Source organism: Grampus griseus, assembly GCF_964374135.1.
Source record: "Grampus griseus genome assembly, chromosome: 17".
Lineage (NCBI taxonomy): Eukaryota > Metazoa > Chordata > Mammalia > Artiodactyla > Delphinidae > Grampus > Grampus griseus.
In genome coordinates, this window is record NC_139011.1 from 41,310,151 (window position 1) to 41,323,075 (window position 12,925).

The 12,925-nt window shown below is 36.8% G+C and overlaps 1 protein-coding gene across 5 annotated transcripts in view; it reads right to left on the reverse strand.

Annotated features, from left to right (window-relative positions):
- Positions 1-5,217: 5,217 nt before the first annotated feature.
- ESRP1 (epithelial splicing regulatory protein 1) overlaps positions 5,218-12,925 on the reverse strand; it is a gene marked incomplete at both ends in the record, with an annotated part of 55,540 nt that continues 47,832 nt past the window's right edge. For 3 of the 5 annotated variants that reach the window (XM_082674710.1, XM_082674711.1, XM_082674709.1), the window contains one exon: positions 10,375-10,449. In XM_082674710.1, the coding sequence (XP_082530836.1) occupies positions 10,375-10,449 (75 nt within the window). Of the gene's footprint in view, positions 5,239-10,358; positions 10,450-12,925 lie in introns of those variants that run through there. The other 2 variants (XM_082674712.1, XM_082674708.1) reach the window with 2 other exon arrangements.

Consider the following 12,925-nt stretch of genomic DNA (forward strand, 5'->3'; position numbering starts at 1 on the left):
ACAGCAAATGGAAACCTTTAATAAGATTTTAAGGGCACATAATCACTTTGTTGTCTTCTTATCACACATGCACACAAAAAATAAAGAGGGTGGGAGGGAACTTTTGGAGGTAATAGATATTGGTGGCATTGATTGTGGTGATGGTTTCACTAGTATAGCCTTATCTCCAAGGACTCACCAAGTTGTGTATGCTAAATAAGTACAGCTTTTTATATCTCAATAATACCTCAGTAAAGTGGTTTAAAAAAACATGTAATCAGATCTGTGTTTTTAATTTAAAAGATTGTTCTTTTAAAAAAACATACTGGCAAGAGAGGAAAGCAGAATTTGATATAAAGAATCCAATACTGAGGCAAAGAACCAGTGAGAGTTACTGATGACTAGGATGGTGAGGGAAGGAAGTTAAGAATGGCTTTCTTGGGCTTCCCTGGTGGCGCAGTGGTTGAGAGTCCGCCTGCCGATACAGGGGACACGGGTTCATGCCCCGGTCCGGGAAGATCCCACATGCCGCGGAGCGGCTGGGCCCGTGAGCCATGGCCGCTGAGCCTGCGCGTCCGGAGCCTGTGCTCCACAGCGGGAGAGGCCACAACAGTGAGAGGCCCGCGTACCGCAAAAAAAAAAAAAAAAAAAAAGGCTTTCTTACCTTTAATACCTGGTGGTATGCGGTGCTGTTTCCTGAAGTAAAGAGAACACAAGGACCAGCAGGTTTTTGGACACAGAAAGATATGTTCTTTTTTAACATGTTGAAATTGAAACGCCCAGGGAGACTTCCAAATGGAAATATCTATTGCATTGTTGGGTTTAGAAGCCGGTAGCTCCAAAGAAGCGTGTGGAAGTAAATTAGTGAGTTTGCCCAGAGAATAGATAGAGAAGGTGGCTCAGGAAGAAATCATGAGAAACACCATCAGGTAAGGAAGGATGAATCTCTCTCCCTCTCTCTCTCTCTCTCTCTCTCACACACACACACACACACACACACACACAGGCTGAGAACAGTCCAGAACCAGCTGAGAATTCCACATTGGTTTTTTTAAAAAAAATGTTTCTGGTGTTTACTATCATATTGGTTTTATACGCATTATAAAACACTGGCTCAAATTCGAGTCTGTAATAAGCAGCTTTGTTACCCATTTATCAACATTCACTTTTAGTACAGCAACAATACATAGCTATCGAATAATTCAGCAGCTGAATTAATGGCATACCGGCAATAAAGTAAAAAGGCAGACCAAAGGAACACTATGAAGCACTACTCTGTGACTCTGTAATGATGGACTGTATTTGTGCAATGCTAGGAAAAGAGGAGCAGCTAAGCAATTAGGAGAGCATTAATCACCTCAACCTGTCTCCAGATCTTTATATTCTAGATCCTTTCCTGTACTTTCTGTGCAACCATGGTATGTTTTACTTAACCTACCCTTCATTTCCTGGTCTATAAAAATAATAATAGTGGTACCTACTGTAATAGGTTGTTGTGAAGATTCATTTAACCAATACAATGCTTTTTATTGTTGATCACACATATTCTCGGTGGTTTTTTTGGTTGTAGCTCATAGTATACTCTGCCAAGATAATGATTACCAGCTTGGGTTTTGGCCCCAAATATCCCTCCACCTTCCACATAAAGGAATTGAGGGGAAGTACATTGAAATAAGGACATTTGCCCTTTAACTTAGGTCTAAGCTAGGGGCAAGTCAAGCTGTTGTTTCTGAACCTTTTATCCCTCGGGCCACCCTTTGGGATCTTGGCCTTCAAGATCTCACATAACACAAAGGAGGCAGCAAAAACGTAGAAAAACAATTTCTCCCTGTGGCACCCACTCAGTGCTCTCTTACTCCTGAATTTCATCCTGGTGGCCTTCCAGTCCTCAAAGTTTACATCGCCTCCTGTCTAGTCTGTGTCTCTTATTAGCACATGGGCTAGGGAATGGAGTACTGAGCACAACTGTAGAGATTCAACCTTAAACAGAAGACATCTGGAAACTGAATTACTTCCACCAGTTCAGTCCTATTTATCCTTTTCCTCTTCTCAATAAGAGCACTTCCTACCGTGGCCCAGTTTTAAACCTGGAACTCCATTTTACTCATGACCCAAAGAATTTGCTTCAAAAAAATACAGCAGTGGGGAAAGTGGAAAGGAATATGGATAATCTATATAATTACATATAATCCTATATGTAATAGATTATACAATTGATTACATAATCTATAGGAATGATTGGCTTTGAGTTCATAATTGTTGAAGCTGGAAAGACACATGGTGGTCATTATTCTATTTTTGTATATGTTAAAAAATTTTTCCCCAAAGAGCTAGGGGAAGCAGAGAGAGGAAGAGAAGTTGTGAAATCAACTATAAACCTACGAGGTGGACCTTTAAGGTTTTTTAATATACTCAAGTCCTCTCTATTCTCAGTCTCTTCCTCCCCCACCAGCTTTACTCGATTCCATACCCTCCTGACTGCCTGTGTTCCTTTTCTGCCATGAGGAGGGCAACTACATGAGGTGCTATTTCAAGGAGGTAAATAGGAAATTCCCTTGGCCCACGCAACCTGTTTTTCTTGAAGGCAAGGAATAGCCTGGACAATGTTAAATGCCTGCCAGAGACATCAAAGCGCAAAGGAACCTCAGCTTGCCTAGAGAGCTCTGTTGCCTCCTCGCAGATAACAGAGACCCAAAGCTGAAGCACAAAATGGAAAGAAATTGCTTCATTTTTATAAATGACATTGGCAAGGACTGAGACTGAAAAACTGTCTAGGTGAACTAAACTTCATTTGGTGAATGCTTAACAAGAACATGTATGTAGAAATGTGAGGGAAATACAGGTACTTCCTGCCCTTGAGGTTATAACCTAAATCTGGAATTGAACTCTATAAAATAGAGTATATACATCAAATAAGTGATACTGACAATATATGTAACTCTAAAGTGGTGTAAGTCACACAAGACTTAACCAGGGTCCTAAATAAATTTGGCTTAGAGAGAATATTGGAGAACTCAGCTTTAGCAAAGAGTGATTGGAATAAAGGAGGAGCATGTGGGATTCAGAAACACTAAAGTTCTAGCTCTTATTATATGGCTTTTAAGAAATGGCTTGGACTTCCCTGGTGGTGCAGACGTTAAGAATCCACCTGTCAATGCAGGGGACACGAGTTTGAGCCCTGGTCCGGGAAGATTCCACATGCCACGGAGCAACTAACTCCGTACGCCACAACTACGGAGCCCGCGTGCTACAACTACTGAAGCCCGGGTGACTAGAGCCCATGCTACGCAACGAGAAGACACTGCAATAAGCCTGCACACCGCAACGAAGAGCAGCCCCCGCTCGCTGCAACTAGAGAAAGCCCGGGCACAGCAACAAAGACTCAACGCAGCCAAAAATTAATTTTTTAAAAAAATCCTTAAAAAAGAAAAAGGCTTATGTGGCTTGAATAGGTTTTCAAATTGTCAAGCAAATAGAGCCCTAGTAATAAGATGCAAGGACCACGTATTAGTATCTATCACTACCATAACTTAAGAATTTCAAAATCAAAGTCTCAGTGATTTATGTTCTAAGGATAGTTGTTTGATCTGTATCTGAAGTGCATTAATCATTGATAGCTTTTACAAATACTTATAGTAACTTAGGTAAATATCCTACCACCTCAGGAAAAAAAGGCTTTACCCACCACACCCTTCCACCATTACCCTTAACTCTTCTAATAACAAAACAGAATGCAAACATTGAGATTAAACAGGCAAGTTTTATTATCAAATGTAACAATTCTACAAAAACTCAGTAGTATTGTAGTATTACTGCCTATCTTAAAGTCTTTCAGAGCTTTGGGCAGACAGCATCTTAAGGTAGCCAAGTATAAAGAACTATTTTTCTGATCTTAAGTGCCAGTTATCACCAATTTTCACACAAAATGGTTTTTCTTTTTATTTCTCCTACTGCAGTTAAAGGGCCATTGCTGGTCAGTGAAGAGGGAATGTTTGGCTCTCCATTCAAGGTGTTAAAGTAATGCAAAGTAAATAAAAATAGCAGCCACATAAATCTGCATGGCATTGCATCCAAGCTAAGGACAATATGAGTAAATTAAAGAAACGTGCACTCAATTAATCAAATCCCGTTTCCTCTTTGGAGTTACACGAGGCAGCAGTACTATCTAGCTAGTGTCTAATATTGCACTTCTGGAGCATAAACACAGCTAAACACATAGTGCTAAACACTGACAGCATCAGTACCTGTTCTCACCACATCAGTGTTTACCTCTCAGTCTAGCATGCTGACTATAACCCTATGCTTTTAAAAGTTTTAATTATTTGACAGTTAAGGCATTAGAGAAAAAGTTTTAAGGCTATCTTAATATATACAAGCATTCACTTTAGTTAGTATATTGCTTTCTAGAATACACTGTTCAAATATCTCATTTTGTGATATTAAAAACTATGGAATTCCTTATTAAAGTCCAAACCATCAATAATGGGAATAGTACAATATAAAATAATACATACGAAGCCATAATATTCAATTACAATTCAAACTAGAAATTACTAACTACACGTAGCTGCTTCATTTTTGGTTTTACATTTTGGCCCCTAGTTCATTCTTATTTACAATTGATACCTACTGAGAAAAAATCCAACTTTTGAACTATGTATGTTTTGTGGTGGGTGTACCATTTCATCTCACTTCTTCCAAGGTGTTTTAAAAATAGTTTCGGTGGCTTTTAACTGTAAGACACTGTGATGGCCAAGAGACTGGGAAAATATTAGTTTTATTTCTTTTTGTAAGTTTGTGACTTTATTCCAGGACCTTATTCTTGAGTTACTTAGGAAGAGCACGTGATTGTGCGGAAGATGGGGAGAAAAGAGTGGGAACACACAAAAATGAAGCTTTCATAACAGAGTTCCTGATGGAGATAGTAGACACTAGTGGAGTATTTTTTTCCCCCCAAGACTTAAAACTTAGGAAACACCTATGATGCCACGTTAGCTGGTAGTAATGGAGACACCCGATTTCAAATTCGCATTTTAAATGCCTATTTGCAATCAGCAAGGAGCCAAGCATGCTGCTTGCAATAAGAATTTGGCTTCACTGGCTCAAATTTTTCACTCCATCAAAAGATAGGGCATAGGCCCACTGTCCAATCATGTTTGCTGAAAATACTGCAGCCTGAGTGTAGACAAACTTCTCCTGAAGTTGCTAGAAGTTGTCTTATGTCTGAAGGATTCAGGATCACCATACATCTTTCAAACACTGAAAAAAATGAACAAAGGAAAAATTATAGTCTCTAAATTTTACAATTCTTAGTAGCCATAAAAAAAGAGATTCTGAATTCTAAACGGTCTGAAAAAGCCTTTAGGTAGTCCAAATTTTTATTTTACACAGACAGAATTGAGATTTACCCAGCAAATTCTCAGAGAATACAGTGCTGACAAGTGAAATTTATGTGATAATTGGCATTTCCACAATACCCTACCCTTTGTATTACCATGCATGGGATGACGTGTGTGTTTTCACCTCCCCACTTAATTCTTCTGTGAAGAGACTATTCTCCTCATTCCTTATTCTGGGTTCCCAAGTTATCAGAACATTTTACTGATACTAGAGGTTTAATACCATTTTAAAAATAAATTAAACCATTAAGACAAAAATTTTAAATTAAATTCTAGTATAAGAAATTTTTAAAAATTTCAAGAATATTTGTATCAGTAAGAAGCACTGAAAGGGGACTTCCCTGGCGGTCCAGTCAATAGGATTCCTCACTTCCAATGCAGGGGGTGCAAGTCCGATCCCTGGTCTGAGCACTAAGTTCCCACATGCCGTGTGGGGCGGCCAAAAAAAAAAAAAAGAAGCACTGAGGAATGACACTGACACTGTAGCAAACATGAGCTCTATGTGTCAGTGACTAATCGATAAAAGCCACCTTTATGTGGATTATTTCATCCTTACAACCACCTTATTATATTACCATGTTATCCCCACTTTACAGATGGGGAAACTGAGGCACAGAGCAATTAAGCCAATAATTGGAAGATCTAGAATTTGAATGTAAATTAGTTCCACTGTGCTATTTTTCTTATACACCACACAAAATCTTTAAAATGAAAACTGTAACTAGGCATGTGTATACTTTGACATGTAAATGAGAAACAGAAATGAAGATAGAAATAAAGATAGCTGTTCAGAGTTCAGCCTTATTCACATGGCCAGTTTGTAACTGTGGTTAAGACTAGATTTGCTTTTAGAACAGATTCCAAAATTGGTAGAGATTTAGATTCAGGTACTTTAAGAACAGAGAAACATTTGTTAGAACTCGCTTTTAAAATGTGGTTTACAAAGTGACCATAGTTAACATTTAGCTTTAAACATTATGCATTGAAACCTCCTCCTTGGTACAGACAAGAAAATCTCTATCAATGACCCAACAACATTATTGTCCATTAACTATTTTGTCCTTCTTTTGGCAATAGCAACAGATTTTCCTTAAATGACTGCCCCTCACCCAATCTCAAGGCCATAAAGAGGCAACTTTACTGCTGAGCCCAACAAGTGACTCAGATATAGCCAATAAGAGCCCTGCATATCCTTGGCCACAGTGGTTTCAGAGATGGACTTAAAGTGGGGCCAGTGACACTGAATTCCTGGCTTCCTCTGGACTTGCAATGGAAGGGTGGGAAGGCAAGAGTTGCTGGGGGTACGTCATGGAGAGAGTTTGGTTGAGAGTGAGCCCTTGGATCTAGCCAAGTCAGTCAACTGTGGACCTGTCTGTTATCAGAGTCAATGAATTCTACCTTCCTCATTCTCAGCCCATACTATTAGTATTCTAGTAGGAAACCATTGTAGATGCTGAAAATTATACCTTCATATTTTGTCAAAATGTGGAAGAGTTCAGAAGAAATTAAAAGTTTAACCTTCTCAGACCTGCCTTTTAATCCCAGTGGTATCCAATGGAATTTTAGCATTTAGCAAAGAGCACATTCCTAGCTGCCAGCAAAAAATAGAAGATCTCAGACAAATAAGGAGAAAATGTTTCCTATTCCCCTTTAGCTGCAGGAAAGCAAACACTATTATGCAAAGACAATTTTGAAGCTACAACTGCAAGTATCCACAAATCAGTCTTTCCTTTCTAGTAAGGTCTGTGTTAAAACATACAATGTTGTATTTTGCATTAAACTGTCATTAAAAATACTATGTACCAAGAATTCTTTTAAGATATCTGGATTTCACCAACTGGTGTTATGCCCTATGGAATGAACCTAAACCCCTTAAAAAAAAAGCTTGCAATTCTGATTAGTTGTAACATTTTATTTCCTCCCAGTAATTCTGACATCTCTTTTCTGAAAGTATAATTCATAGGTGAGATTTTGTTAGGACAGAAGAACAGCTTCCTCTTCCTTATATTAAAGATAAAATAAAACCCATAACTCAGATTCTTTAATCAAAGAAAGCCTGTTTGTCATTTAAATCAATAGAATCAGCATTTATCTGTTGTTCTTGCCCATTTTTATAATACTAGTTGGAGGAGGAAGACAGAAGTTTTGTCTAATTTTGAAGGCTACATTTTTTATCCAAAAGATACCTGAGGGACTTCCCTGGTGGTCCAGGGGCTAAGACTCCATGCTCCCAATGCAGGGAGACCAGGTTCAATCCCTGATTAGGGAACTAGATCCCACATGCCGCAACTAAGAGTTTGCATGTCGCAACTAAAGATCCCACATGCTGCAACGAAGACCCTGGGTGCCCAAGACCCGGGTGCAGCTAGCTAGCTAGCTAGCTAAATAAATAATTAATTAATTAAAAAACAAAACAAAACTGAAATCTCTAAAATCAAGCAAACAAAAACAAACAAAAGATACCTTGAATTTTTGGGCCAAAAACTAAAATATTGATCCAAAAAAAAAAACAAAAAATGATTTTTCAATCCACAAAGTAATCTAAACTATACACTTAAGAGACCAAGTATAAAAAACACTCTTCAAATGAGTTACATGGAGATTTTTTGTTTTGTTTTGTTTTGTTTTGCATAAAATTTAGCTGTTGTGAGAATACCAAGCTTAATATATTGCAAGAATCTCCAAAAATACCTAGTATACAGACAAAAGTTTTCACAAAAAAGCAAAGAAAACTATAAGCACCTTATCTTGACTTCCCAGCTTTCAGAACTATAAGTAAATATTTGTTGTTTATAAGCCACCCAAGTCCATCGAATTGCGTTAGGACAGCCTGAATGGATGAAGCCATTTACCAAATGATCAAATTGATACCACCAGGGAGGTCATGTGGGTATAGTACAACAGATATTACGTATCATGAGATCTCATGAGAGGGGCTCTTCACCTCTATGTATTCTTTCCTAACACCCATTACCCCAGCCTAATCACAAGAAAAACATTAAACAAATTCAAACTAAAGGACAGCCCATAAGACTTCAAAAGCAGCATAACTCAGAATTGTCAAGGTCTAGAAAATAAGCAAAGACTGAGAAACTAACACAGGCCAGAGGACACTAAGGAGACAGGCCAACTAAATGTGAAATCCTAGACTGGATCCTGGAATAGAAAAAGGACATTAATGGAAATACTGGTGAAATCTGAAAAATGTCTGAAATGTAGATAGTAGTCAAAAACATTGCCCGTGTAATGATTATTGTGATCACAGCAACAAAATAGTTATTTGTATACATAAAGAACTTTAGTTTGTATAACTTTATACTTATTAATCCACCTAATTCTCACCCCCCAAAAATGTTACATATGTAGAAGAGATTTTTTCCCAATTTTTACAGAGAAGGGAAATGTCACCTCTAAAGAATTATCATCTCCATATGTATGCAAAATATAGTTGTAAATATAGTTAAGAAGCACTTGTTGACAGATTTAAATTTATGAGCTGACCTTGCCCCTTTGAAATCCTAGGAGTATGAGACTTGGAACTCACAGTGAAAGTGGGGGGTACCAGAACGCTGGCCATCTGAGAAGGCATTCTTTCCAGCCCGCCATCACAATCTCCTTCTTTGGAGGGAAACTTGGGCATCTTTAATAGACTGTGAGCTGTCCTTGGGGGTCTTTTATGACCAAAAAAAGAGGCATATCTACAGTAGTTCTTGGGGCAGTCAACAAATATTGGCTGGTTTGAGAGGACTAGGCTACATGAGAAGACAGATAGTGTGACTTTTTTCTTTTATTGATTGACTGATTGATTGATTGACTGATGGCTGTGTTGGGTCTTCTAGATTTAGTTTAAAAGAGAAGAAAGACATGCAACAAAAACCTCACAGTCATTTTGGAATGGAGCATATTTAAAAGTATACCCAGATGAAGCTTAAAACCATTATGCTAAGTGAAATAAGCCAGTTATGAAAGGACAAATATTGTGTTATACCATTTATAAGGTACCTAGAATAGTCAAATGCATAGAAACAGAAAAGAGAATAATGGTTCCCAAGGTGCTGGGGAAAGAGGGAAAGGAGATTGTTTAATGTATTTAGAGTTTCAGTATGAGAAGGTGAAAAAGTTGACGGTGGTAATGTTTGCAAAACAATGTGAATGTACTTAATGCCACTGAACTATACACTTAAAAATGATTAAAATGGTATTATATTATGTATTACTTTACCACAACATTAAAAAAAATGAAACTAGGAAAAAAAAGTGTAACCAACTCGATAGAATTATCATATGACTCAGTGATTCTACTCCTAGATATATACCCAAAATAATTTAAAATACTCAAATATTTGTACATAATTGTCCATATCAGCACTATTTACAATATCCAGAAGGTAGAAATAGCCCACATGCCCATCAACAGATAAATGAAAGAAACAAAATGTGGTATAGCCATACAATGGAATATTATTCAGTCACAAAAAGGAGTGAAGTACCGATACACACTACAACGTGGATAAACCTCAAAAACGTGAAATGAAGCAGATTGGTTGCCTGGGTCTCTGGGGAGGGGAAATTGGGAGCTACTGCTTAATGGGTATAGGATTTTCTTTCAGAGTTGATAAAAATCACTTAATTGTATACTTTAAAATGATTTATTTTATGTTATGCGATTCTTACCTCAATTAAAAAGAAAAACAAAAGAAAGAAAGCATACCCAACCTGTATTCCACAGGATATGAATAAATTTCCAAATGGAAAAGTCTTTCCATATATGTTGCTTAGATACTACCTACTTAGATGACAACCTTAATTCCAGTCTCCATTCCTTCTAAGATTTCTGACATTCTTACATCACATGAAGGGAAGATGGCAACTGCCACCTGACTTCTAAAAAACACTTTGAGATCCTTGACCTCTATTTGTTTGGCCCTTTATAATTTAACTTTCACATCATAGAGCCTTACCTTCTTTTCTGAGGATGGTCTAACTGCTGGGGCCCTTAAATACAAACCCATTCTTTGGATAGAGTCCTGGCCTGGTCATTTGTGTGTACAAGTCCATCCTCGGTTGCATACTAAAATGCAAGTTAAAACAAACAGGATCAAAAGATGGACAAATTGTCACTATGGATGGTTAGTATTTCAACTGAATAGATCTACCAACTGAATTATAGGACATTTAGACCATAGGAAACAAGTTAACACTGATACAAGCCATATATGTAACTGCTAATCCCAAGTCGTCATTTCTTACTTAACTCGTCTAAATACCATAAAAATCCCTACTAGGAGGGAAGTTAGATTGAACACGTGGATAGAAAAAGAACATCGTACTGCAACGCCACCAGACACTTCAGATCTTGATAATAGTACAGTTTCCATCACACCACAAGTATGACTAGATATCAAATATTTGAGCACCAACTACTTTCAAGGTATTCTACAATAAGCCCAATATCTCTATATAACTTGGTGAACTTTAAATAGCATTAGATATATTTGTAATATCAAACTAATTCTCTCAGCAGTGCAGCAAGTAAAAAGCAGTGAGAGGCCCAAGGAGATAATGAATAAAGTCAGTACTTCGAGGAGAAACAAAAACTAGCACTACTGAAAACGCAAAGCCATTGACGGTAGAGGTTAATGCAAAGAGCAAGTGAAAAAGTTAAAGGACTTATATAAGGATACCTAACAGCCCATTTCAGAATAAGAGGCCCATCAAGTAAAATACAGACACAGATTTATTTCCATGACCAGAATGACATCCTCATCACCAAATATTTTTACAGTTGTCTTTTTGCCTTCGTAAATTCAATCCTCATTCTATTAATCTCATTTATCAAAATGGGCCTAACTCGGGTACTTTTACAAGAATGCAGATTTGATAGCAGAACCCATGTCCTGCATCTTGCTTTAGCATCAGAATTCTTCCCTTTTTGTAAATCCTTGCCGTCTCCAACTTTACAGCCTCCTCGACCCCAAATGAAGTATGGAAAAATTAAGTTGGAGTAGTTTTATAGAAAGAATTTGCTGAGGATAGAGGAAACATACATCCAAAAATTAAAAATAACATTTATAAAGATGACATATGCCATTTTATATATAATATATATATTTTATATATAATAACATATGCCATTTTATATATTATATATATATATTTTTAAAAGACAGAAACAGAAACCATTAAGAGATTTCATTCATTCAACCAAATATTACCAAGGATTTGCTTAATTACATAAGTAAATTATATAATTATGTAGGATGAATCATAAATAACCAACAATCAAATGAAAACTTCCCATGAAATCAGCAACAGCAATAAATGCACCATAGGTAAAGACAGACTCAGATTACACTTGAGAACAATTTTTTTTAAAAGCCATCCATTGATTTTTGTCTTGTGACAAAGCCATATCTAAAAGAATCTAGACTCTCATGGTTAGCGGCTATTACTAAAATAACTGAGAACAGGCAAAAATAAATAAGAAGGCAAGGAAGGACTCTTAAACGCAGTAGAAAATATCAGCTTTTATGTAAGTGTGATATGAAATCAGGTTATACACAAAAGATTTTGAAAGTATGCATTGTGACTACCTTAAAGCTCAAACTACTGAAGAATAATATGATATACTGAATTAGATAATTCAGGTTCCTATGTAATCCTACTTTATTGATCCAGTTCATAAATTCCAAGCACTTCAGAAATGAAGGCAAATGCCTTGAGACAAAATAATTTCACAGAATCTTTGTGCTTCTGATTATACTAGGTCTGCTCCAACCTTCAATGATTCCCTAGAAGCTACTAGAAGATAAAATAACTTCAGGGACTTCCCTGGCCATCTGGTGGTTAAGACTTCCAATGCAGGGTGTACGGGTTTGATCCCTGGTCGGGGAGCTAAGTTCCCACATGGCTCGCAGACGAAAAAGCAAGACATAAAACAGAAGCAATATTGTAACAAATTCAATAAAGACTTTAAAAATGGTCCACATCAAAAAAATCTTTTAAAGAAGTAAATAAAATTTTTAAATAAAATAACTTCAGTCTGTAGCAGTTTATCTTGATTTTGAAGCATGTCAACCTTTTAGCCATAAATCTAGAAATAGCTGCTATTACGTGTTTGTGGTATAATAAATACCCACAAAAGCCAGCCATGGCACTCTTCATAGTAAGAGCAATTTTGCTTACTCTCATATACAATATATGTGTATGACCACTTAATTCTATTCAGTGTGAATGTAATAAAAGTTAATTAGTCAAAACAAAAGAAATTAATTCAACTGACTACTAAAACCTGAAACTTTGCTTATACTTTCTAGAACTGGAAAATCATGGGAGAAAATACAAAACTCAAATGTATTCCCCATGAGATTAAATAATCTTTTCAATAGCCTTCAGTAAAATTCTCTACTCTTTTCATAATCTAGTGAATCAGATACGAAGTTCGGAAAGTAACATTTTTATTCCAACAGGCAGCATCATTGTTTAGGGAAGAAGTAAAGTATCTACTGATCTCTGAAAAATAGCTTACTTCTGGAAAGAATGTGCCA